Raw genomic sequence first — 25,247 nt, 5'->3', positions numbered from 1 at the left:
TTGTCTGCGTGATTTAAACTGCAAGTGATTTATTAAATTTTATAAAAGAGCCACAGTGGCTTCAACTTCCATTTTAATTTCAGTGTGGCATGGGCGGGTGTGGTCATGTGTCGGTCTGCGGGAGAGGTAGAGTGCTAAGGCTCATTACCTGGGTCACAATTATCTCTAACATGTCTCTAATAATAGTGATGGCGGAAGGAAACCTGAAAAAGCACGCCAGAGCGTCAGGGAGAGGAGAGTGTGTCCAGAAAGCATGAAGGAACAGGGAGAGTGTGGACTGTTAGAGTGCTTTTATTTTAGTTAAAACCATTTTGCTATATAATCGACGGTTACCGTCGATTGTGTATGTGTGTGAGAATAAAAGGAATGACCTTGAACCTGCTTCAATGTCTCCTATCTCCTCCATTGCCCACAAACTAAGAACCTTTCACATTCAGTTTTGCACCAGTTTCCTAAGAAGTGACGATAATTAAATGATGTCGGTCACAAAGATCATGAGTTAATGGCTTTTATCAGGTTATGCAGAGCATGGTCAGAGTAATGCTATTTTTAGTCCTTCAGGAGGTACTTAACTCAGAAAAAATCTATTGTGATCACTGCTGGGAGTTGACACCTCCACTTTAGCTGGTTGAATAGGCTGTTAAATCTATGTGCTCTTTGCAAACTTAATTAATGCCAGTTTTTTTTATATTTATCAGCAGCAAAGTCTTAAGATGGCACACTTGCTGCAAAAGAAATGCAAGCAGTCTCCATGCAGTGTGTGTGTATGCATGTGTGTGTGTGTAAAGGGGGGAGGAAGTCCCTGCTGTTGGCTGCATCTGTCTTTGTTTGTATCTTTGGGTTGGCCTGTGAATACCCTAAGGGAATGTAATGAGCAATTCAGAACACATTCTGCACTGTTATAAATGCCAGTGTAATGCTGGGAGTATCGCCAGGAATGCGAAGCAATTGCTATTACAGAATCCAGACTACAGCAACACAGTGCCACTGGCCAAAAATGCCATGTGTTTTCGCAAAGGCTGTCTGTCGGCCTCAAGGCTAACTCGTTTTCTGTAATCAAGCTGTTTGGGGAGAATGAAGAACATGTGTAACAACAAAATAAAAAAATATAATATTTTGCTTAAAGGATTAGTTTACCCAAAAATGAAAATTCAGTCATTGTTTACTCACCCCTGTGTTGTTGTAACTCTATATGACTTTCTTTTTCTGAAATTGTGAAAAATGTTGTGCTCAGTGATGTCATACAATGGCAGTTTATGGTGACCACCTCTTCAAGCTTCAAAAGAACACAAAAGTATAATTCAGAAGTCTAATAAATTATTCCATGACACTCATGATTGTTATGAAAGCATACAATAGGGTTTGGTGAGAAACAACCAAAATCGAATATATTATTTTGTGAAAATGTTCAGACGGTTGATCTCTTTTGCACAATCATGATAGGACACGAGAGCAACAGTTCACACAGCCCCCTTGCGTTCAAGCAAAAACTCCTCCACAGCAATACAAATAACAGAACACAACACAGCTGCACACAAAACAGAGAACAGAACTTAAAGTGTTTGTAGTTGAAGAATAGATGCATTTCTATGCCCAGCCTTATTTTGTTCAACCGAGTACTCGGACATTAAACAGAAACAAAGAGGAGACAACAGGCAGCCACAGTCACATGTCCTAAACTGATGGCAAACGTCTATGTTAATAAGAGTTTTGGCTTAACCAGCCGTGAAGAGCGACGTACATTCCATCGATCGCTTGTTTTCTATTTTCGGCATACCACGGGTAATTGTTTTTGTTTTAGTCACAATTTCTCCCTTTGTATTTTCTCCCATATAGGGTTATAACAACACAGGGGTGGGTAAACAATGACTGAATGTTTAAATTTTGGATGAACTATCCCTTTAAGAAAATGATATTTTCATGTCTATTTAGAAATGCAATTAAAAGGAGAATTTTTTGGCTTTAATTGTCTGTTCATTTGCTTTGAAGTTGTCTTTATGCTAGTGTAATGTTGAGACAAATATACGCATTGTTCATTTGAACAAATATACACATTTAAAATGTACCATCTATCTCTTCTGGGAAAATGAGCCGAAAATACTGATGATTCATCTGGCACTAAACAGATTTTTGTCTAATCAAATGCTCTCTAGAATGAGAATGTCCCTCTCTCTACTACCAACCAGCAAGTTGCAAACCCAATTCTAATTACTGTAATACAAAAAGTACCATCTTCATTACTGTAATCGTAAAAAATATTATTATATTAATATTATTGGCTATTATTTACACATTCCTGTAAACATCATAGTATTTGCTTTTAATTTATGCCTATTTAAATAAAAATCATCATTAAAAAAACACCTGGCTCATTACAATTATGTGATTTTGGTGGAGAATGTGCTTAACTGTCATGAATATAATGTCACAGTGTAAATTTCTTAATAGTTAAATAATATGTAAAATATTATTTAAAAAAAAAATATTTTGATTTAAGGTGGACAAATGTGACCTGGACATGTTTTCATGAGATTCCTGAGACCCTTTTTCTTTGGGTCTAATTCAATAACTCAAAATCCAAGCTTCTAATAAAACATCCCATGGGCATGAACAAATTGCAGACTTTATTTAAGAGCGTTGCACAAAGTGTACCTTGATTATGCATCTTTTGAGCTCTACTTTCAACAGAGAGCATCTAACAGAATCTAATCTTTTAATCATGTTCCCAGTGGTACCATGAGTGGTGTCACATCGGTCCAAATGAAGACACACTGTGAAATATTTACAGAGCTACTCAGTGCTCTCAGGGCAGCGTAGGGAAGAACTGCTTCAAGTTGATGTCATAATGATTTTGTCTCAACTTTCTGCAAAATTGAAGTTGCAACCAAAAACACTTAAACAGGGTCGAAACGTGGCATTGCATTTATATATATCTTGATTATACAAAGTAGGTACAGACAGCAAAAATCTAGGAGCCTATGTCGGTTGCAATCATGGACCCCAATTTTCAAGTGGCCACAAATAAATAAATGCTTCTCAGGTGGAAATCTGATAAGGGGAGTTGAACAGTGTTGAACACCACATCTGTGTGTTGAACAGTGAAAATATGGTCAATTAGATGAAAACTTTTGCCAACCAGTGCCACAAAAGTGAATTCTAAAGCCAACAATGGAAAAAGCCTTTTTTCTATTGAAAAGCATCCTAGGTGAACAAAGCCTGAGTTTATACTGTGTCGGCATTGTTTTAAAATTAGTATGCTGAGAAAGAATGTCACGTCTAAACCACACCCACAAATTGTTTTCATCAGCGCTCTTCAACTAGCCGAATTCAAGTAGGTCAAGAATTTCAGGTAATGCAAATGCAAAAAAATATCACCAACACCAAAAAAATGTTAGCACAACAAATATATTTGTCTACTTGTCTCAGAGGGGTGGGACTTCCTTTAATTACATCTGCCATTTTGGGCATTCCAATTTCTCCCATTAATTTTAACACCACTGGTCCCGAGGCTAAAAGGTAATGTAACACCCAGGCAAGACGTAGCTCTCAAAGTTATTGGAGCTTACAAACAAATCCATTAAAAAAAATGGCACTGTGAAATTTCCCATTCTTGAGTCAATAAGCAATACAGTTACTTGGCTGTTGGAGCCTGGCAGGAACATAAATGAGATGGGAGGTTTTTGAAAGAGGGACTAAGCAATTTCCTTCGACTCCTTCCCTCATGATAAGCAACCATCGCCAAGCTATCTCCCAATGTTTACTTACGAAATAATAGGATGATACACAATTACAGAGTGCACTAAAAGCAATCAGAGGGAATATTTTGTAATAACAATTTATTAAGAATGATACACTACAGCTTGCCCAAGAATAGCAATGGATTTATTGTTCTCCATATCCTCATATCAGTACAGGCTTTGGCCACTAGCCTTCTCAAAGCTTACAGACCAAAAGCAAGATGTTCAATGCCATTTATCTATTAGACATTCAAAATCCAATTTCCATTTAAGTGGGGACATGCAACCAAGGGCCTGCCTTCTCACACCAACACAAATATTAAAATCGCAAAAGTGTACCAGGTCCTTTGAAATGAGAAGGAAATAAAATCCATCTGTTATTTGTTTAGTTTCTTTCTGATATGTAATATTTAAGTATACTTTCAGTATAAAAGGTACACACAGTGGACATTAATTTCTTGCACAGACTAATTACAAACAAAGTAAATATGATTTAATGCAATTAAACAATGTCAACAAGATTAATTAAACAAGTGTGTTATTTTACTGAAAATCCAGCCAATGGCTGATTATAGTACAGCAGCATGATTGCAATTGTGATATTACAACAGCTCTATAAACAAGTTAATATTAAGCAACTGATATTTAAGACTCAATATGTTATTAAGGTTATGTCCACACCAATTAGTTTTTGGTTGAAAACTCTGATTTCCATTTCTTAACGTCATCATTTTCCAAAGTATGGAAATACATTTCCATCCACACTAATTGATTTTTATTTGAAAAGCATTGATTTTGCAATGTTTATGCCTCTCATCTTTACTGGAATGGCATTTTCTGTAAAAATAAAAAAATGTTGTACCTTTAGTACCACATTTTTGAAAATGATGAACTAAGGAAACTGAAAAGGGAATTTTCAAGCAAAAATATATTTGTGTGGACATGGCCTATTTTCTCACTTGAAAAACACATTGATTTTGCATAGTTTATGCCTCTCATCGACCTGTCCAGGGTGTCCCCCGCCTTTCGCCCAATGTTAGCTGGGATAGGCTCCAGCCCCCCGCGACCCTGTACACAGGATAAGCGGTTGACGATGGATGGATGGATGGATATGCCTCTCATCTGCACAGGAATGCTATTTTCCTTAAATTTCCGAAAATAGACACTTGAGAAAACTTTCTCTTGTATCGTATACTTTGGAAAACATTGACAATAAGAAACTGAAAACTAAATTTTTGAGCAAAAACTTATGGATGTGGACATTTATATGCTTAGTTTATGCCTCATATCAAAATCTTCAGAACAGTGTTTTCATAAATAAATCAGCACTTACAGAACACTATTTGTTCAATCTGATAAGATAATTTAACATAGAAAACTCGTTATAGGACTAAACACAAGGCAGTGTGATTATAAACATTTCTAGTTGAAAGCTTTGCTGCATGTGCTTTTCAATAGTGTTTTTGTGCCATTTTAAACAAATGGAAGTGGTGAGTCTAATGTGGCTATTTACGTGGACTAAAAAGGCCACACAATAGCCTCCTACGCTGTATGTAGATTTAGACAGTGGAGAGCTTGCCGTGGGTGGCTTAATGGCATGAGTATGCTTTGAAAATAAGATTTGAAATGCATGGTTAGATATGTACCATTCTACAATATGTATTTTGTACAAGCTTTTTTTAACCCATTTTTTATTGTTCAGACCAAAACACTGTAGAAGTACAAACACAATAAAAAGAACATAACAAAAATAACCAGGGTCATTTTGTAAAGCCTCTTTCGCCAGCCAACAAAGTTTGTTTGATTTGTATTATTTATTTAACCTCAGGCTCATGTACTCTACTCGTCCTTCTTGTAGGATCAAGCCCACAGCACTTATACAAGACAGTTGCAGGAGTATGGACAGTGGATGATTCATGGACAAACTGACACCTGATACTCAAAGGAACCATATACACAATGTACACTACTGATATTTAAGACTCAATATGTTATTAAGGTTATGTCCACACCAATTCGTTTTTGGTTGAAAACTCTGATTTTCATTTCTTAACGTCATCATTTTCCAAAGTATGGAAATACATTTCCATCCACACTAATTGATTTTTATTTGAAAAGCATTGATTTTGCAATGTTTAGGCCTCTCAACTTTACTGGAATGGCATTTTCTATAAAAATGCTCTTTAGTACCACATTTTTGAAAACGATGAAGTTAGGAAACTGAAAATAGATTTTTCAAGCAAAAACATATTTGTGTGGACATGGCCAACATTTTCACTTAAAAAACACAGATTTTGCAACTATACGCCTCTCATGTTCATTGAAATGGCAGAAAACACAATGCCTCAATTCATTTTTTCAAAATATTGTCAACATGAAAGGAATTGGACTGAGAATTCTATGGTCCCAAGTCTTGGGGAGTAAAGGAATACTTGTAATGGTGTTAAGTATTCAGGATACAAATAAATGTGTAACTGTAATCAGTTACAAAGCACCCAAAGTAATCAGATTACAGTTATATTTGTTAGACCGCTACTTTAGTGTGGTAGACCCTCAGATAGTTACTCACGTTGAGTCAGAAGCGCCACTCAATATATTATCTTGGTGGAAATTTTTACATTCTTGTCTCTTCAAAGGAGAAAAGGGAAACAACATAACAGTTAAGTGCAATTTATGCCTTCGAGCTGTGAAGATGCTGTCCAAGGACCCAACATATAAAGTAGTATTTAAATAACCCATACGAAAATCACATCAGCTGGGTTAGCTTAAATTAGTTATGAGTGTTCCCTGATAGTTTCGACGTCCGAGTGTCTGTCAAACACTTCATGGGAGAAGGAATATCTGCCAGTACTGTGACACGAATTCCGCATCATTGACGGTATGGCAATAAGGACGCCTACTGTCGAATCTTCACTGTCACTTCTGATTTCCATCATAACTTCAGTCGAAACTCTCTGAAATGCTTTCGTGATGTAATGACAACAGCAACGGAGACAGCATTTCTTTTTCATTATTAAAAATCCAAATTGTAATCAAATACCAAATTAATTGAAAATGTTATGCATAATAAAATGAATAATTTATGTGACTTTGATCCTTATTATAAATGTATTGTAGAAAAAAGTTCAAAAGTTTGGATAAAGGAGAAATTCTGGTAAATGTAACATTAAAAAAATTATCGAAAGTAGGAACAAGTCATTAAAGACACAAAAAAGATTTCAATCTATTTCGATCTATTCTTTAAAACTAGAAAAGAAATTCAGATTATTTTTAATTTTTTTTACGAATGTCTTCCTCCTAAGACACGAGCGTGACTGCTGTGCACATTTTACATTTCCCTTTTTGATTTGTAACTTGTAGCACCTAATAAACATTATTTAAAAAGATACATAAATAAATTTAAAAAAAAACATTCTAGAGCAATTTTCCTAAAAATTTATGCCAAAATATGTGGACAGCCGGACAAATTTGTTAAGTTGTTTTAATAATTCCAAGCTATAGAAAGTTTCCAGAAGTGTTGGTTATGTTTTTGAGGCATTACAGACATTATATTGAAAGTTTGCATAATTAATTCTGATTCAAAGTAATGGCCAGCATCATCCAATCACTGCCAACCATGTTAAAATAAAATGCTACATTATAAAATCTGAATCTATGTACTGATTACCATTGCCCAAAGTCTGCCAAACATGTTGATCCAAACATCATTGGAGTGAATGCACTTAGCTGCATAGAGAGCTATAGGATGCTCCCTTGTTCCCTATTTAGTGAATTACTTAACCAATAAGGCCTTGATTGGAATAGGTTTAATAATATTTAAAGGGATAATTCACCCAAAAATTAAAGTAAACAACATAACAGAATTTTCTTTTTTGGGTGATCTATCCCTTTTACTTCCTCATCATAAGTGGGATGCCCAATTACATCATGAGTGAGAGGAACCATGTGAACTTCTAAACTTATTGGTTATGAAACTGACATTGCATGCATAAGCAATTTTATGCTCTAATAAAGTGAGAAAATATATTTCAGTAGTCGTGACATGGCTGCTTATGGCTTGCACTCGCACTAACCAAAAACCATGGCCTAAATTGAACCAAGCTGACTGCAGATTATTGTGCATTTACTGTGAAACATTGCCTTCGGCAGAAGTTAACATTTTTTTCAAAATATGGCAGTTTGATTCTAATGACTGGATATGTTTTACAATGAACAATTTTTAATGCTTTGTCTAAAACGCTGAAACTTTGACAGTACATTTGCTGGTAACACGACAATAATGCTGTATTTATTACCATTAGTTAACTACATTAATTAACAAATTAACTTAGATTATTAAATGCTGTTAAACATTTTTTAAACATATTCATTGTGAGTTCCTATTATTTCATTAAATTTAATTATGAAATATTGTTCATTATTAGATACCTAATGCATGAACTTTTAAAGAATTGAGAATTATTGTAAAGTTACACATTTGCTATATATGCAAAATTCATAAAGATATATTCTTTCCCTAATACTGTATGACATTTCATATTTACCATACTGAATTGTATGAGTAATTAGCTTGTGACAGAAAGTGAAGATTTCAACATCGCAAAGGCTGATTAATTTAAGTCAACAAATCCATTGATTCTTAATCAAATGACTTGAGAGATAATAGAGGAAATGGTTTACTGACTTAGCTGATGCAGACTTTTGTCGGCAATCCCAGGGATTGCTTAATTTTTGGCATATTCTAGTTACAAGTAGTCACTTTTAAAAGCTTGAAAGTGAACAGATGACTGAAGGTGGTCATGTGAAACACGGTTTATATGAAAACGCAAGAGTTTTCGTCCATTAAATCATTAATGGTTGAATGGACACTGAATTTAGGAGACGGATTTGTGCCGTTTTGACTTGCAAATCTTGAAGATGATTGATAGGTCTGATTATGACAAAGTAAACAACTGTTCATTGACAAGAATTTGAACCGAATAACAAACCAGAGGCAACAAATTTCACAACATTAAACTGACAAGACAGGTGATGTGGATAATTTGTGTGTGTGTGTGTGTGTGTGTGTGAGGGGAATATGATTCAAATTCCAGTATAATAAAACAATAAGTCACAGAGGTCTTGCATTACAGTGATTTTATCTAGAGTAAGACATGTTATTTGGCATAACATTAAGTAGAGAGCCTTAAACTGCCTTCAGTTTGAAAAACAATCACTGTAACCTCAAGTGGCTTACGTTGCTTTTATTAACCCTAGTGTTGTTTTCATTTTGTGCTAACACATTTTGTGTTCTCGGTCAAAAATGACCAGCCCACTAAGATTGTTTATAAATCTCTCATTTTGCATATATTACCCCAAAATATTGCATTTGCAATTTGAAACTTCTTTTTTGAACACATTTTAAAAATAAATTATTTGTATTGATGGAAGGATTCATTAAACTGAGCTCATACCGGGCTAGTGGGTGGCACTCCCTGCAAAAAACTACAAATATATAATTACAACACAAATTAATAACCACTTGCTTGATCTGAACAAAATAGGTGTCATTTTAAATCTTAGAATCTAAATAATAATTTTTAATTTGCTGACAAATAAGAACCTTTTCATTCTCCGTTTCATGCAAATTTGTTATCACAATTATATTCAAAGTTGGAGAAACCATAAAAGAGATGTCACGCGTTATACTCAAAAACAGAAAAAGAAATGCAAAACACAGTTCTGGCACCAACAATCATCCATGCGATTATCTAATGAGCCAATCGTGTGGCAGCAGTGCAATGCATAAAATCATGCAGATATGGGTCAGGAGATTCAACCATCAGAATGGGGAAAAATGTGATCTCAGTGATTTGGAGCGTGACATGATTGTTGGTGCCAGATGGGCTGGTTTGAGTATTTCTGTAACTGTTGATCTCCTGGGATTTTCATGCACAACAGTCTCTAGAATTCCCAATGACACACATAAATAAAATAAAATAAACCAGAGTGTCACTTTTTTCCTTATTACTTTCTGAAACATACATATAACATACTGTAGACAATGACATATTGTAACTTACAGCAGAATATCCCAATTCAAACGAGCCCAAACACAACATAATATGATTAAGTAGATCTTGAAATATTCCTCAGTGTACTCAACTCAACTTTATTTATAGAGCACTTTCAAAAACCACACTGGGTACCAAAGTGCTGTACATGGAGTTACAAAAAATAAATAAAATCACATAAATACAGCTTAAGAATGCAAAAAAACATTTAAAACCAATAAAACAAGAATAAGATCAAATTGATCTAGTACAATTTATAATGCAATTAATTAAATGCTAGGGGAAATAAATAAGTTATTAAGGCTCCCTGGAAAGAGTGTACATGGAAAGACGATGAACTAAAGGGCGCTCAACACACTTGTGTGTGTTTGTGTGCACATGTCTGAGGACTTTGAGTGTAAACACACATCCACATACAGTATGTGCTCATCTAAAGTATTGGGATGCTCCTGAGCACTTAATATTTCTGTATTTTGTAGTCTAATCCATTCATTTCCCATGGCCAGTAATTATTTACCAAGAACACAATTTTAACAAAGTGACATTAAAAATGTTAAGAAAAAGGTAAAACATTTTTGTGTTTTCAGATACCATATATGAACCAAGTTAATGAATTTTATTCCAATTGGATTAAGTAAAAAAAAAAAAAAGCGTAAGGAAAAAAAGTCATCCAAGTCAAAATGACCAGAACACAACATACGTAAAAATCCTTTTTATCATTGTAAACAATAAAACAAAATTTTGTTTGGCAACCCTCAGAGATGGCACAACAGTAGCACAATGCAGTACAAACTATATTAACTATTTAATAATGGGTAAACAATGGCAACAGCTGATTGATAAGACACCAATGTTACATAAAATGTCTGATTGAACATGCTTAACGGGTCATTGCGTTACGGTGGCACTGAAGTTAACAATGCAATGTGTACTTGCATTATGAATTTCAGTCTGACATATTTTGGAACGCAACAATACACAAAATCACTCTTGCGTAGCTAAAAGGATCTGCATTCATTTACTTGCAATAAGTATGTTTCGGTCTTTAATCAGTATTTACAGCTGTAACATGGCACATCCAATCAGAATTGGATTAGAGTCAGAATTACTCTATTGTTTTGACAGAAAAACTAAAATCTCTGTATGACTGTATAGTGTTTATTTACTTCAAACACAACATATTGTGACAAAACGGCTGTTTAGTCCATCTAATTATCTTTGTGTAGTTGTATCTTTGTTCAACAGGGTCCTTTCATGTACTTGGGTAGCAATAAGTCTCTATAATTAACACTTCAATCAGCCTCTCCTAAAGACTAAAAACTCCGGCACAGCATCTTCTATGCTGGAGCTCAAAACTATTGATTGAAGAATTTGCAGTAGAATTGCAGACTACACTCTACAATACACATATAAGATAATCACCCCAGGGATATAAAGAAAAAAAATGCCTGCCGAGAGTTTTGATGTACAATCTGAAGCATTACATTATTATCATCAAGCAACAGGGGTTTCATGTAGCCATGTAAATTAGAAAAGAATGATCTGACAGCTGTCGTCACACTGCAGTGATCATGTGAAAAATCTTCTGTGGTTATATGGTAAACAATGCTCTCAGCAGATGCTTAAAAGCCTTTTATGGGGAATAAAATGCACAACTCAACACAGAAACACTTGAATGGATGTGAAATTTCTTGTAATGCTCCAGGGACATTTAGGCTAAAGGCACATTTGATCTGATAAAATGTAAGAATTCAGTACAGTTTTCAAAAATATTTGCAATCTAGAAGAACATGCCAAACAGCAAGGCAGCAAAAGAATAGCGTTTAAGGGTTAGTTCACTCAAAAATAAAATTACATAACTGAGCATGTTTTACACGCACGTTCTTACACAGATTTTGCTTTAGCCAACAACGTGTCTTGTAAACACCTTAAACAGCTTTTTTTTTTTATCAGGGTAAGTCAAAAAACATATGTAGATTTTTGCCCATTACCCCAACTTCGCTCTGCATGTGAACCAATTTTCTGGCATCCTTACCTGGTTTATCCAATCTGCGCAAATCTTTTGATGTCAAAAGCAAAGAATAATCTGATTATTTCAAGTCTCATCTAAACGGGTTTAATGAGTTTAGTCTGATTTTTTGATTTAAACTGATTTTTGGTGGTTATCAGCTTTTTGCTCTGCATTCACGTGCACTCACTGAGTGCAATTACATGCAAGTTCTTACACAATGCTTGTTAAGCTGATAACATGTGTGCTTATGTAAATGCCACAAACGTCTTTATCTGAGTACAGTCATAAAAGGTTTAATCAAAACTGTGTTGGCACAAACAGATTTTTGAGCATTACCCTAATTTCGTGGTGCAAATATACTCCTTTAGCAATGTTCTTATCGACTATAAACACAATGCATGCAAATGTTTTGGGCACGATTGTTTATGTTTTGACGTCAAAAGCTGAGAACAATCCACTGATTTTAAATCTCATTTAAACACTGATTTCTTACATAATTTTTTTATAGGCTCCCCAAGTTGCTTGAGCGCCTTGCATGGCAGCTCTGCCACCATTGGTGTATGAATGGGTGAATGTGTCACAGTGTAAAGCACTTTGAATACCGTTAAGGTTAAAAAGGCGCTATATAAGTGCAGACCATTTACCATTTACCATGGTGTGTGCTATCAGCATTTTATGAATGCCTTCTGATTCGAGGACCGTAACTGTTGCATAAATATGTTTATGTATATATGCATACATATAGTACACCTACAAAACTAAGCTTGAATGGAATTTTTACATTAAGTGGTTAATGCTTAGGGTTAAAGGTTTAGAACAAACCTTAAATGGAACATTTGTGGAATATTAATACACTTGAAATCATTGTAACAATTCTTCAAACCTCAAGTGAGGGTTCTGTACAAGGCACATGACCTCAGAAATGTATTATAAAACTACATAGTCAGGTACAACAAAGGGAAAACAAGGTAATCTAGCTGTTAATAGTATTCAGGTCAGACAATGTGCTATTGCACAGTCTGACAGCCGTTGTCATTCAAGGAAGGTGACAATGAAACGCAATTTGCTGAGAGATGCATTTTTGCATGCCATATCGCAGCAGGGCTTCCGTGTACCTCAATACATTACCTGAGGTTACCTCAAAAGACAAGGATAAAAATCAAAGCCATGAAAAGGACATATGACCATAAAATAATCTACAGCCAATACCCAGTGCCTTAGACAAGCATAGCTCAAGGTAATGTGTTTGTATATCTGAGAATAAGGAATAGCCTTGTAATGTAGACACTTTAAGAGCACATCATGCTTCCAACTCAGGCACGGCTGAATTTTTCAAAGCAACATCTACATTAAAGGAAAATGGAGAAGTTGAGATAAGGGGTGCTCCTGTTGTAGATGAGATATTTCAGGCACACTAAGAACACAGCTCTCCCAAGTCTCAACCGTCTCCTTTTCAAAAAAGCCCGACAGCTAAGAAATCCCTGCAGACCATAGATCTGATCTATACTTTGAAGGCCCCCCTCCCCCCAGCATCTCTGTTCATTTCAAAGCATCCAAGAAAAAATTTATTTCACTACATTCTACCATCACTGCCTGTTTATAGTTGGAATACTTTGAAAAATACTCCCAGCTAAAAACAAACCTGATTCATACTATGACTTAATAAGGACACAAATACACTTCTGCATTGGCTCCCAACCAGGGCAGCAGCCACAATTGAGCGCATTCAGAATAACAGAAATTCATAACCAAAAATCTGCATTTTAAAAAATATGACAAGGTAAGAAAACCGCATTTATGAGTTTCTAAATAATTTGGTTATCTGCTTTTCACATCAAAACATAAACGGGAATGTCACAACACTTGATTGTGATGGATAAGCCAGTAAGAATGACGGTGGCCTGCTGAGTGACTCCAGCCAGGTCTTCTAATCAACCAAATTGGCCCAGTTGCTAGGGAGGGTAGAGTCACATGGGGTAACATCCTAGTGGTCGCAATAATGTGGTTCACTCTCGGTGGGCCACGTAGTGAGTTGTGCGTGGATGCTGAGCACGTTACCGCGTAGACATAGCGCGTGTGGAGGCTTCACGCTATTCTACAAGGTAACGCGCTCAAAAAGCCATGTGATAAAATGCACGGATTGATGCGGAAGCAACTGAGATTAGTCCTCTGCCACCCAGATTGCGGTAAGTCACTACGCCACCACAGGGACTTGCATTGGGCATTTCAAATTGGGGAGAATTCTTTTTTTTTTATTTAATTTTTTAGAAATTACGGTGAAGGTGTACATGCAACGCCATGTGCCAATCGGTTTGATTAAGCCATTTATGACCTCACCCTGATAAAAAACATGTAAAAGGTGTGGTTCATCTTGACTTTCCATTTAAATACAACTGAATATGGAACACCAAAATCCAAGACCATGTAAATAAATGTTGTGTACCGCTGCAGACAAGCGTTTAAGTCTGGCGAACTCTGACTTGTTATAATATTTTAAACATATGTGATTTATTATTTATTATAACCAGAAACCATTGCACATGATATCATGTGCAAATCACACACAATTACTTTGTAATTGCATACCAACAAACTAGTTATGTTCTGCAGTATATTGATATTTAATTAGTATTAAGACTAGTATAGTAGCATACAATTTCAAACGTACTGTGAATAATCTTTCACAATTTCGTTTCGTGAGGCTAGTGACACAGAAACTACACTTTATCATCAACTGAGCTTCTCTGCCATATGCAACCAGAATTTTGTTTCTTTTCAACAACCCATCCCCTCCTCTCGAGCAGAACAATGCTCACCTTTGACTCAATCATTGATACTTGAGCCTGTGTACGTGGTAGTGCCTACAGGAGTAACCTCTTATATCCTTATCAGACTAGAGTAGTTGTAACTCAGTCACTGCCCTAATTCCTTCTGCATCAGCTGACTTTAGTTTGCTTGTCCCCCAAAAACGGAATACTCATGATACCGGTCGAGTCTGGGGAAAAAAATTCAGCACTAAACAGAGTACAGAAAGCTACAGAGACTGACATGTGCTTAAGTGCACCCAGTAATATTTCCTCAAAGAATTACAAGAAACAGTAGTTTTTGAACATCTTATAATCCATTGTGAAGCTTTCCACTAAGGAAGACACGGGAACCAGCGTCGGCTTCAAGGTAAGATTCTTTAATTACACACTTTCTGTTCGATACACAATTGTCCCTAGTAATACAAGCACTTTATCTCCCGGTGCGAATTCTCGTAGCTGAGCACCCCTGTCATACAGCCGGCGTTGGCGTTCTTGAGCCTGGAGCAAATTCTCCTGTGTTAATTTCCCCAGTGTGTGGAGTTTTGCTCTAAGATCAAGAACGTATTGAATTTCGTTTTTACTATTAGAAGGTCCCTCCTCCCAAGCTTCGCGGATGACGTCGAGGACCCCGCGTGGGCGTCGCCCGTACAGCAGCTCAAATGGGGAGAACCCCGTGGAGGCTTGCGGGACCTCTCGTACTGTGAATAACAGAGGGTCCAGCCACTTATTCCAATTTCTAGCGTCTTCGTGTACGAATTTACGAATCATATTTTTGAGCATCTTATTAAATCGTTCCACCAGTCCATCTGTCTGAGGATGGTAGACGCTAGTGCGAATCGACTTAATGCCCAAGAGTTCGTAAAGTTCGCAAAGTGTTCGTGACATAAAAGTAGTGCCTTGGTCGGTGAGGATTTCTTTCGGAATCCCCACCCGGGAGATTATTTTGAAGAGTGCCCCTGCAACACTACGTGCTGAGATGTTGCTCAAAGGCACTGCTTCCGGATATCGCGTTGCGTAATCCATCAGGACTAACACAAAGCGATGTCCGCGTGCCGTCCGTTCTAATGGCCCGACGAGGTCCATTCCAATTCTTTCGAAGGGAACCTCGATCAATGGAAGGGGGCGCAAAGGCGCTTTTGGGGTGGGCTGGTGGGTTTACGAGCTGACATTCGCGGCACGCCACACACCACCTGCGGACGTCGCCGCCAATGCCCGGCCAATAGAAACGGGCTATTAGACGGAGAAGTGTCTTTCTTTCCCCTAGGTGACCGGCCATAGGATTATAGTGAGCCGCCTGGAAAACCATTTCCCGGCGGCGCCGTGGAATCAATAATTGTGTCACTTCTTCCTTTGTTTGAGCGTCCTGCGTCACTCTGTACAACCGATCTTTAATAAGCGAAAAATATGGATATGAAATGGTTGTTGATCATCGATTACTCTCACTTCAAAAGCGTGCTTAAGGGTTTCATCCCGCGACTGCTCCAAGGGGAAGTCCCCCTCCGGGAATTCCCTGAGAGGAGGGGCGACAACCTCGCCCCTTCCCTCGTCATTCAGAGCAGCCGAGGACGGCCCCGGCTCCGCCTCCCCTGCCAAAGCATCGCACATCACACATCTCTTCACTTTCATGCAGGACCCATCCGCACAAACTCCCTCCAATAAATTTCTAAAATTCAGCCAATCAGTTCCCAAAATTAGCGGATGGGTGAGGCGGGAACTAACCGCTGCCTCCACACTATGTTTTTCTCCCCGGAATTTGATCGCCAAAGTCACCATGGGATACTTGTGAACATCCCCATGCACACACCTCACCCGTTTAGCTGAGCCCAAAGCCCCGGGTTGAACCAAGCGTTGGTGGATGGTGGTCTGGTTACAGCCGGTATCCAACAATGCTTGGTATGTACCCCCCTGGATCCTTACCGGAATACGGTACGCTCCTGCCCGATCGGGGGCAGCCTGCGGGACATCGGAGACCCGCACCACCGTCCCCATTTCCATCAGCGGACACTGATCCCGGAAGTGGTCCGGGTCTCCGCACCTCCAGCAGACCGGCCCAGGCGCCACGGCCGCACCCGTGCTGGCGGGCACCCCCACCTGAGGAGGAGAGCGGCTGAAGGACGGGGAAGGGGTAGGCGGGTTCTCCCACGGCCGGGAAGTTGGTCTCATGAATCCTCCGCGCCTGCGGGGGGCAGGAACGGACCCTGGGGAGAGAGCAGAGGGAAGAGGGGAGGGGAGAAAAACAGGGGAAGGAGAGAGAGAGAGGGCTCATCCACCCTTGGAATCGCCGCCATGTGGTCCTCCGCGAGTTGTACGGCTTCCTCCTCCAGTACCACCTGATCGACGAGCTCCTCGACGTCGCGGTCCCCCACAAGCAGCCACCTCCGACAGGCATCACGGAGCCGCTGGGCGAACGCAAACGGGCGGTCGGACTTATCCAGTTTCAAGGCCCGGAAGAGCTGGCGACTTTCTTCCGGGCTCCGACCAACCCGTTGCAGGATGGCTCTCCTCAAGTCGGTATAAGCCAGGAGGCTTGTTGCCGGAAGTTGTTGTGCCGCTGATCCCGGAAGTGGTCCGGAAGCTGTGCTTCCCCGGACAAGAGAGGGACGAGGCGGGCTACCCACTGGTCGCGCGGCCAACCCCAAATTTCCGCCATGCGCTCAGAGGTCCAGGAACGCCTCCGGATCATCTGCCGGCCCCATCTTCTGTAGCGCGGGTGGGGGCAGTGTGGCGCGGGTGTCCGGGGTCGCGGCTGCGTCTGGAGCGGCCTCCTGGCTGAGGAGGCTCCGGATAGCAAGCCGGTCCTCTGCTTGAGCCCGCATCATCTCAAAGAACTGACGATCCTGGTCCTGTCGGAGCTCAAGCAGAGACTGTTGGTGGCTCTGATGGAGAGTAGCGAGGGACTGGAGGACTTCCGCCAGCTGGGAGGACTCTATGGGGCGACTCTGTTCCATAATTTGCAGAAAAAAAAAATTTTCAGCTAACTCCCGGGTTTCGGCACCAGTGTGAAGCTTTCCACTAAGAAGACACGGGAACCAGCGTCGGCTTCAAGGTAAAATTCTTTAATTACACACTTTCTGTTCGATACACAATTGTACAACACACGTTCTTTTAGTTGCTACTCTGGGTGTAGGCACTCTCTCCCCCGAGGCTCTGTGGCTGCTGCTCTTTTATGCCGCTCTCCTCATGCTTACTGCAATTAGACACAGGTGTTAGACATAATTTAGCTCAGGTGTAAGCGCCCTTACCGCTTTTCTCTCCCGGACGGGCGCTTGACCACGCCCCCGCTGCCACATCCATGTACAGTGAAGAGATGGAAGACTTAAGTTATATCAATAGATGTCATGGGGTGTGATTTTTAAAGAAATGGAACACCCAAAAATGAAAATTCTCTCATTTACTCACCCTCAAGCCATCTCAGATGTGTATGACTTGCTTCCTTCTGCAGAACACAAAACGAAGATTTTTAGAATATCTCAGGTCTGTAGGTCCTCACAAAGTGAATGGTGGCCAGAACTTTCATGGTCCAAAAAGCATATAAAACGCAGCAAAAATTCCACATGGTATAATCCATGTCTTCAGAAGTGATCTGATAGGTATGAGTGAGAAACATATTTAATTCTTTCACTAAAATTCTTGACTTTTTTTTTTTGGCAATTCACATTCTTTGTACATATCACCACCTACTGGGCCGGGAGGACAATTTTAATTAAAAAGGAGTTAAATATGTATCGGCCTCTGACCCACACCCATCATATCACTTCTGAAGGCATGCATTAAATCACAGGAGTCATATGAATCACTTATGCTGCCTTTGAGATTTTTGGACCTTCAAAGTTTGTCATCATTCACTTGCATTGTATGGACCAACAGAGCTGAAATATTCTTCTAAAAATCTTTGTGTTCTGCAGAGGGCATAAAGGCATAAACATCTGGTATGGCCTAAGGGTTAGTAAATGATTAGAGAATATACATTTGTGTGGGGAATCGTCCCTTTATGATTACTTTCAGAGAAAGTTACATTTTTCCCCTCACATTACATACAATTTTGCCCATAGAAAAAAAAAATGTGCTGACCGAAGTTGTGCAATTCTTCCAATTATTAATGATTGAAACAAGGGTTTCTAAGCAGCAATTTCATATGAAATAGCCCTAACAGTCATAGTGAATAGCACAAATAATTAAGAGCTTAACAGACGGCAATGGTTCATACAGCACCATTGAAACATTTCAATTGAATATTTAATTGAAGCTGATGTGCAACACTGTACACCTTGCAATCAAAACTTGAGGATCTCCTGGCCAAACTGGGCACAGGACAGATCCATAAACCAAACAAATTGTACTACAAACACTAGTTTTATTTGGCAGTTTAACATGGAAACATACAAAAATAACTGTAAACAGAACAAGCAATTTGGGAAGCACTGGAATGAAACCAAAAAGCCTGCCAGGAAAAGACAACGCCAGACAATGAAAACACATTCTGCAACAGATGCCATATTCTTGATTGCATACCAGCATTAGTACATTATGGGAGTCATCATTAGGCCTCTGGAGTACCTATCTGCAATAGAAACATGCATGACTTGTAATATACAGCTAAAAATTATTTATCAAAAGCAAAATTGAGAAGAAAATATAAACAGAAACTGTACCGTCTCCAGATCTTTGATCACCACAACACCCTTCTCGATTTCCAAGTCACTCTCGGTGTCATTGTGTGACCGATATTCTTCACTGTCTGTCTCAGCCACGCTGGGCTGCAGGAGAAAATTGGCACTCCATCTCTAAAATTTACACTAACAACAGCACATGAACTGTTCTAACTTGGGCTCACTGCAACTAACTGACCCAAAATAAAGTGCCAATAAATGTTATTCGCACTAGTCTCCGAAAATATATCTGAGGCTCTTCTATTAGATTTGGACATGTATTTGAAATGGACTCAAGAAATAACTAACTTAAAATTAAGGCATTTTTACACAGCCAAGTTAAGGCTGCTCTGTGCCTGCTCAAAATTCTGTGAAAAGATGCAATGCCAAATATAAAATCTAGACTAAATTATGCATGCTCCGACTCACCACAGCTCTTGGAATCAAATGTTGTCATAAGAGCACACTTTAAAATGTAGTTTCAAAATTAAAAAATATACTTCATATTTAAAACATCAAATGGCATAACATTATGCAAGTGTAATTGCCTAAATGCCACTTCAGATGCAGCTTCTGTGCCACCTTTGCAGTGTAAAGATGGCTTTAGAGACTGGAACACCATAAGTCCTCTAACAAAGAGAAATATTTACTCAGAATATTGCAACACTATTAGTATTAAGATACAAGGGAGCATCTCAAGCAGCTTTTTCCTGTGAAACTCTGGTAATTTGGTAAATTTTCTCTAGAAATACTAAATTAATTGTCCTGAAATATGGTTAATGAAACCAACTTGCCACAAATAGAAGGGTTAAGAAACTAGATTTTATACTTGACTAGCACCTGTACCAAATGATTAAAACTGCCTTTTTACTTCAGCCTACAAACGATAGACTGGGAGTCATAGATTTCCAATGGAGTGTTGCACGGGGGTTGCGTGGGATCCCGACCATCTCCGGATGCAACATTGAGATTCGGCTGTGTTTAAATATTTAAAAGGATGTGATGTTCAATTCAAAACTATGAAGACATAGTGAGAAATACATACTGATTTTGTCAAACTTTATTCTAAGTGCCTGCTACTTCTATATATAGAACAATTATTAAATGTACGAGTCAGAAATAATTTACAATACACAGGTTGCAAATTCATAAACAAGGAAAAAGGTGTTCCAGGGTTGTATTTTAAGTTTATTTGTTTGGTGCATTTAAAACCTTTAAGTGTTTAACCTCTTCCAACTCTGGTGCATTTTTGGGCTACCATCTGCAATTTAACATACTCAAATTTAAGAACCATTTACACATACAGTGTACTAATTAAGTCTAATTTTTCAGAATACCCCCACCACCCCACCCCAAAATAAGATAAAAAGTACCAATTATTTATAAATAATATTGCCTGTTAATAATCTTATGATGAATAGATTTTTATTATTTATTTTGTTGTCCTAACTTTGGAAGCATGTAATTATGGTTCAATTCACACCATCTCCCTCCAAAAAGTCTTATTTTATTCCACTCGATGGCAGCAAGTACTAGAACAGATTTCTCATCTTCGTCACAAAATGCAGATCTGAAATGAAGGTGGCGCTGCAATGCATTTTAGCCCTCACAGAGGTTCTCGGCTATAGACATTGTCTAATTCAGTTCATGCACCCCCATTGTTTATTCAAATATATTGGCCTCTGAGTGGACTAGAAGCTCAGTCACAATTGAAAGCAATGATCCTCCGCTTTGCGATGATACAACACATCATACAATATTTTACTGATGACTTGTTTAGCATGCATTTCCTGCTGTACTGCATATTTTGTTCTGGACAACGAAGATACATCATTGGATCATTCACACAAACAAGCTCACAAATGACTAAAAATAGGTAGAAGCAGATACAAAGTTTAGCTTTTTTCAAGTGCAGTGATGATCGGTGCATAAGAGAGGTTTGCATTTGATGTCTTACAAAAGTCATTTCACTTTGATACTCTTAAAAATCTATAAAACGGTTCATATTCTATTCCCGAGAATGTGAGCTTTCATTTGATATATGATTTGTCCATTTAAGTTCTATTTGAAAGACTTTTACACTGCCTGTAATAGTCGCCGTTTGGATTTAAATGAGCAGATACTTAAGAGCCTATGATTGTTGATTGATTATTGCAGCGATTCATGTTTTTCAGCTGGTAACAATTCTTTTAAATTGATGTGTAGCTTCTCATTTCTTATACAACCATGTCAGAAGACATATCCTGTGGTCGTGGAAAAGATGTTACGGTGTTTCAGAAGGGGCAAATTATAGGCCTTCATCAAGCAAAGAAAACAACTAAGGAGATTGCTGAAATAACTGGAACAGGGTTAAGATCCGTCCAACGCATTATTAAAAGGATACTGGAAGAATAGTGGTTAGCCCTCAACTTTGCAGCAGAAATGTGGTCAGAAAAGAAATCTTCAATAATTGTGATCACTAAATTGCATTTTTTTTTTTTTTTAAATAGAACTCACGGCGGTTTAATAGTGAAAGAGCATTTCAACACAAACAATGTAATGATAATTTACAGGATTGGGACTAAACAGCTGTGGCCACAAGAAAGCCACTTATTAGAGAGGCTAATCTAAAAATAATAAAACAACTTAAATTTGCTAGGGAGCATAAAGGTTGGACTGTGGAACAATGGAACAAGGTCATGGGGTTTAATGAGTCCAGATTTACCCTATTCCAAAGCGATGGGCGCATCAGGCTAAGAAGGGAAGCGCATCAAGCAATGCACCCATCATGCATAGTGCCCACTATACAAGCCTCTGGAGGCAGCGTTATGATCTGGGGATGCTTCAATTGGTCAGGTCTAGGCTCAGCAACATTATGCAGCACTAAAAAGTAGTAAGCTGACTAAATTAATGTAAATTGTGAAAGAGTGGTTCAGGGACAATGAGGGATCATTCTCCCACATTAATTGGCCACCACAGGGTCCTAACCTTAACCCCATTGAAAGTCTTTGGGATGTGCTGGAGAAGACTTTACAGAGTGGTTTGACTCTCCCGTCATCAATACAAGATCTCGGCAAAAAAATTAAAGCAAATCTGGATGGAAATAAATGTGACGTTGCATAAGGTCATGCCTTATTTTTTGTATTATATGTATCATACATGCAAAAGTGATGGTTATTCTAAAATTTCTGATGATGCCTCATATGCCTGATTTATGCATTCTGAGAATAAACTTTTTTTTTTGCACTGGCAGGTCGAGTTGAAGGTTAAGATTCACATAGCCAATTCATGCGATTTTAATAATGAACATTTTTACCATACAAATTGGGCAAATTAGCTTTAAAAAAAATAAATAAATGACTTGGCAAAAAAGGGGAGTAGTTTGCATCTTGCAAATATATCACAAAGAGTTTTTGTAATTACAGAAAATGTTTACAGGTGTCATTTATTTCTGCACATCCAAAACATCCATATTTAAAAACACATCTATGAATTTCTACTTCCCATTTGCTGAATTATGGTTATTAATTATTGGTTAATAATGATATAAAAATAAATACGGAGTGAAATATTATGCATTGGAATTAATCTTTTTACTCAAATTACACACAGTATTGTCATTATGAAGTTTAGAAGCAAACCTTTGGTAGCTTCTCCGTCAATTAATAAAATCTGTTGCAAGCAATATGACACTTCATTACGAGAAATATGACAGTCATACATGGGTGAGGTAAAGCAAACCTCATAATCCGGATCAACTGCATGGTCCTCCTCAGCCAGCTCCTGAGTGAGCGCCTCCACCCAGGACTGCTGCTCTGCCTCATCTTCCTCATCCAGGTCATCCTGCTTTCTTTTACACCCTTTGCCACAGGGCTTGGTAGGGGAACAACGCACTTCTAAATGTAGAACAAACAACGTCTGTACACTTGCATTAGTAAATCACATTTGATGCAATACATTTACATTTATGAATTTGGCAGATGCTTTTATCCAAAGCGACTTAAAATGCACTTATTACAGGGACAACTCCAGGTTGCCCGGGGGGGGGGGGGATTAAGTCAAGAAGTTTAGTCTCTTTAATGCTTTAGGTTTAGTCTTTCTACATTTACATTTTACATTTATGCATTTGGCAGACGCTTTTATCCAAAGCGACTTACAGTGCAATTATTACAGGGACAATCCCCCAGATTGTCTTAACCTGGAGTTAAGTGCCTTGCTCAAGGACACAATGGTGGTGGCCATGGGGTTAGAACCTGTGACCTTCTGATTAACAGCCCTGTGCTTTAGCCACTACGCCACCGCAGTCTTTCTATGCACTGTTGTTACAGCCAAAGCACCGCATCAACAGTACAATTCAAAGACGATCACAGTCTAACTTCCAATCCTCTGCTGTGAGTAATGCTACCATATTTGTGAGGTGATGTAGAGAGATTAAGTCTTTTTCTGATTCTGTCTGACACTGCTTAAATAGCTGCAGTAAAAAGGTTTGAATTGCTTTATGTCGTGTACTAGATACGTACCCGCAATATTATCTTGCAAGGATCGCATTCTGTGCTCAGTTTGTGCATACATGGTTATGTGCTCCTCTGTATTGGAGCCTCTTATTTCTAACTTTGATAGTTTTGTTCAATAAGATTTTATAGTTATTTAGCCTACTTATTTGTTGACTATCCACAAGTCACCATGTTGAGGTGCTCCGCATAGTGGCCGTATATCCTCTGAAACACAGCTGATCGGGGTCACGTGACCATAACAGAGCCTATATTATACATTATTATCATCATCATCATCTTTAACACCGACTACTGGACTAGTCGTTCAGACAACTCACCTACAATCAATTATGAAAATTGGTAGTTTTGCACTGTACGAGTTTAAATTTACCTGGGGACACAGCACAGCCAATACTGGTGCAAACTGGATAACCTAAAGCGCCCTGGATGCGTCGGGGCAGTACAGCCAACAACAGGCGTGTGGCCCTGTGGAGACGCTTCCGAACTGTTCTGCAATGTCTTTCTTTAGGGGAACCTTTCTCCTCAACAGGTAGGGAGATGGCCTTAACTGGCGTGGAGAACCCAAACAGCCACCATAAGCCACGGAAAGCCCGCATCTGGAGAGAGAAACAAGTGTATATAAAATCAAACATAACATGTAAATGATTCAGTTTAATACATCATTTGAGGGGAGGGAAACACAAAATGATCACTTAAAGCTGGCTATCAGTAGAAGGCACATTCATGCTATACTGGTTAAACTAGTCTACTTCAAACAATAATGTTTAGTATTGCACTTTTCCACATCCACAATTGCAATTACAACACCATTTTACAATGAGGATATGCTTACCCACTACAGGTAAGGTAAAGGGTGTGTTGATTGATTTTTGAACTACTGAGCAATTTAAGTATTTTCAGGCTGGTTGTTTACAAAACAGGCACCCAATCATAATTAGGCTACTACTCACCGGCCAGTGCATTAGACTTATTATTTGGAGTTACTCACAGTAAAACTGACTGGCCAAAACTGTGAAATTCGACAGAGGATGGATGAAAATACTCCACTACTTTTTGCCACAGCTTTTTCCTGTTGAGAAGAACAAATCAAGTCTATAAAACTCGCTCCACGTAAATTAATTTGCCTGCCCGTAGGCCTCGTGTGTATAAAACGAACGTGAATGGCCTCTTTTGCCAGAGTGAGGGAAATGTAATCGAATAAACTTGCCTCTTGGCCCTCAACGTCCTGAGACTCCACGGTGTAGTTGCGTTGGTTCGTCATATCGACGCGCTCTCTGGATTAAATGCACCGATAGTCTTAAACCACTTCAATGCCAATTTACGTACTGCGTGCAATCAGCACTTGCGCGCGTTAATTACAACAGGTGCGCTCCTCCAATCAACGGGAGCTAGTGCGCGTGGCTGCGTGACGACATTGGCTGTGTCTCGTTTGGAAGGCTGCATGCTAAGTAGGACGCGTTCTTTGAAGGCTGCAGTATACCAAGTGTCCTCATTTAA

The 25,247-nt window shown here is 38.7% G+C and overlaps 1 protein-coding gene across 1 annotated transcript; it reads right to left on the bottom strand.

Moving 5' to 3' along the window:
* Window positions 1–19,148: 19,148 nt before the first annotated feature.
* org (oogenesis-related gene) lies at window positions 19,149–25,011 on the bottom strand. The gene is made up of 6 exons (XM_052123726.1): window positions 24,958–25,011; window positions 24,739–24,819; window positions 24,121–24,346; window positions 22,978–23,132; window positions 19,261–19,365; window positions 19,149–19,169 (listed from the first exon to the last, which is right to left on the bottom strand). Exons 1-6 carry the CDS (start codon window positions 25,009–25,011, stop codon window positions 19,149–19,151), a joined length of 642 nt encoding a protein of 213 aa, XP_051979686.1.
* Between the last annotated feature and the right edge of the window lie 236 nt (window positions 25,012–25,247).

This window comes from Xyrauchen texanus, chromosome 50, assembly GCF_025860055.1.
Source record: "Xyrauchen texanus isolate HMW12.3.18 chromosome 50, RBS_HiC_50CHRs, whole genome shotgun sequence".
NCBI classification, from domain to species: domain Eukaryota; kingdom Metazoa; phylum Chordata; class Actinopteri; order Cypriniformes; family Catostomidae; genus Xyrauchen; species Xyrauchen texanus.
This window is presented reverse-complemented; position numbering and strand designations above follow the sequence as displayed.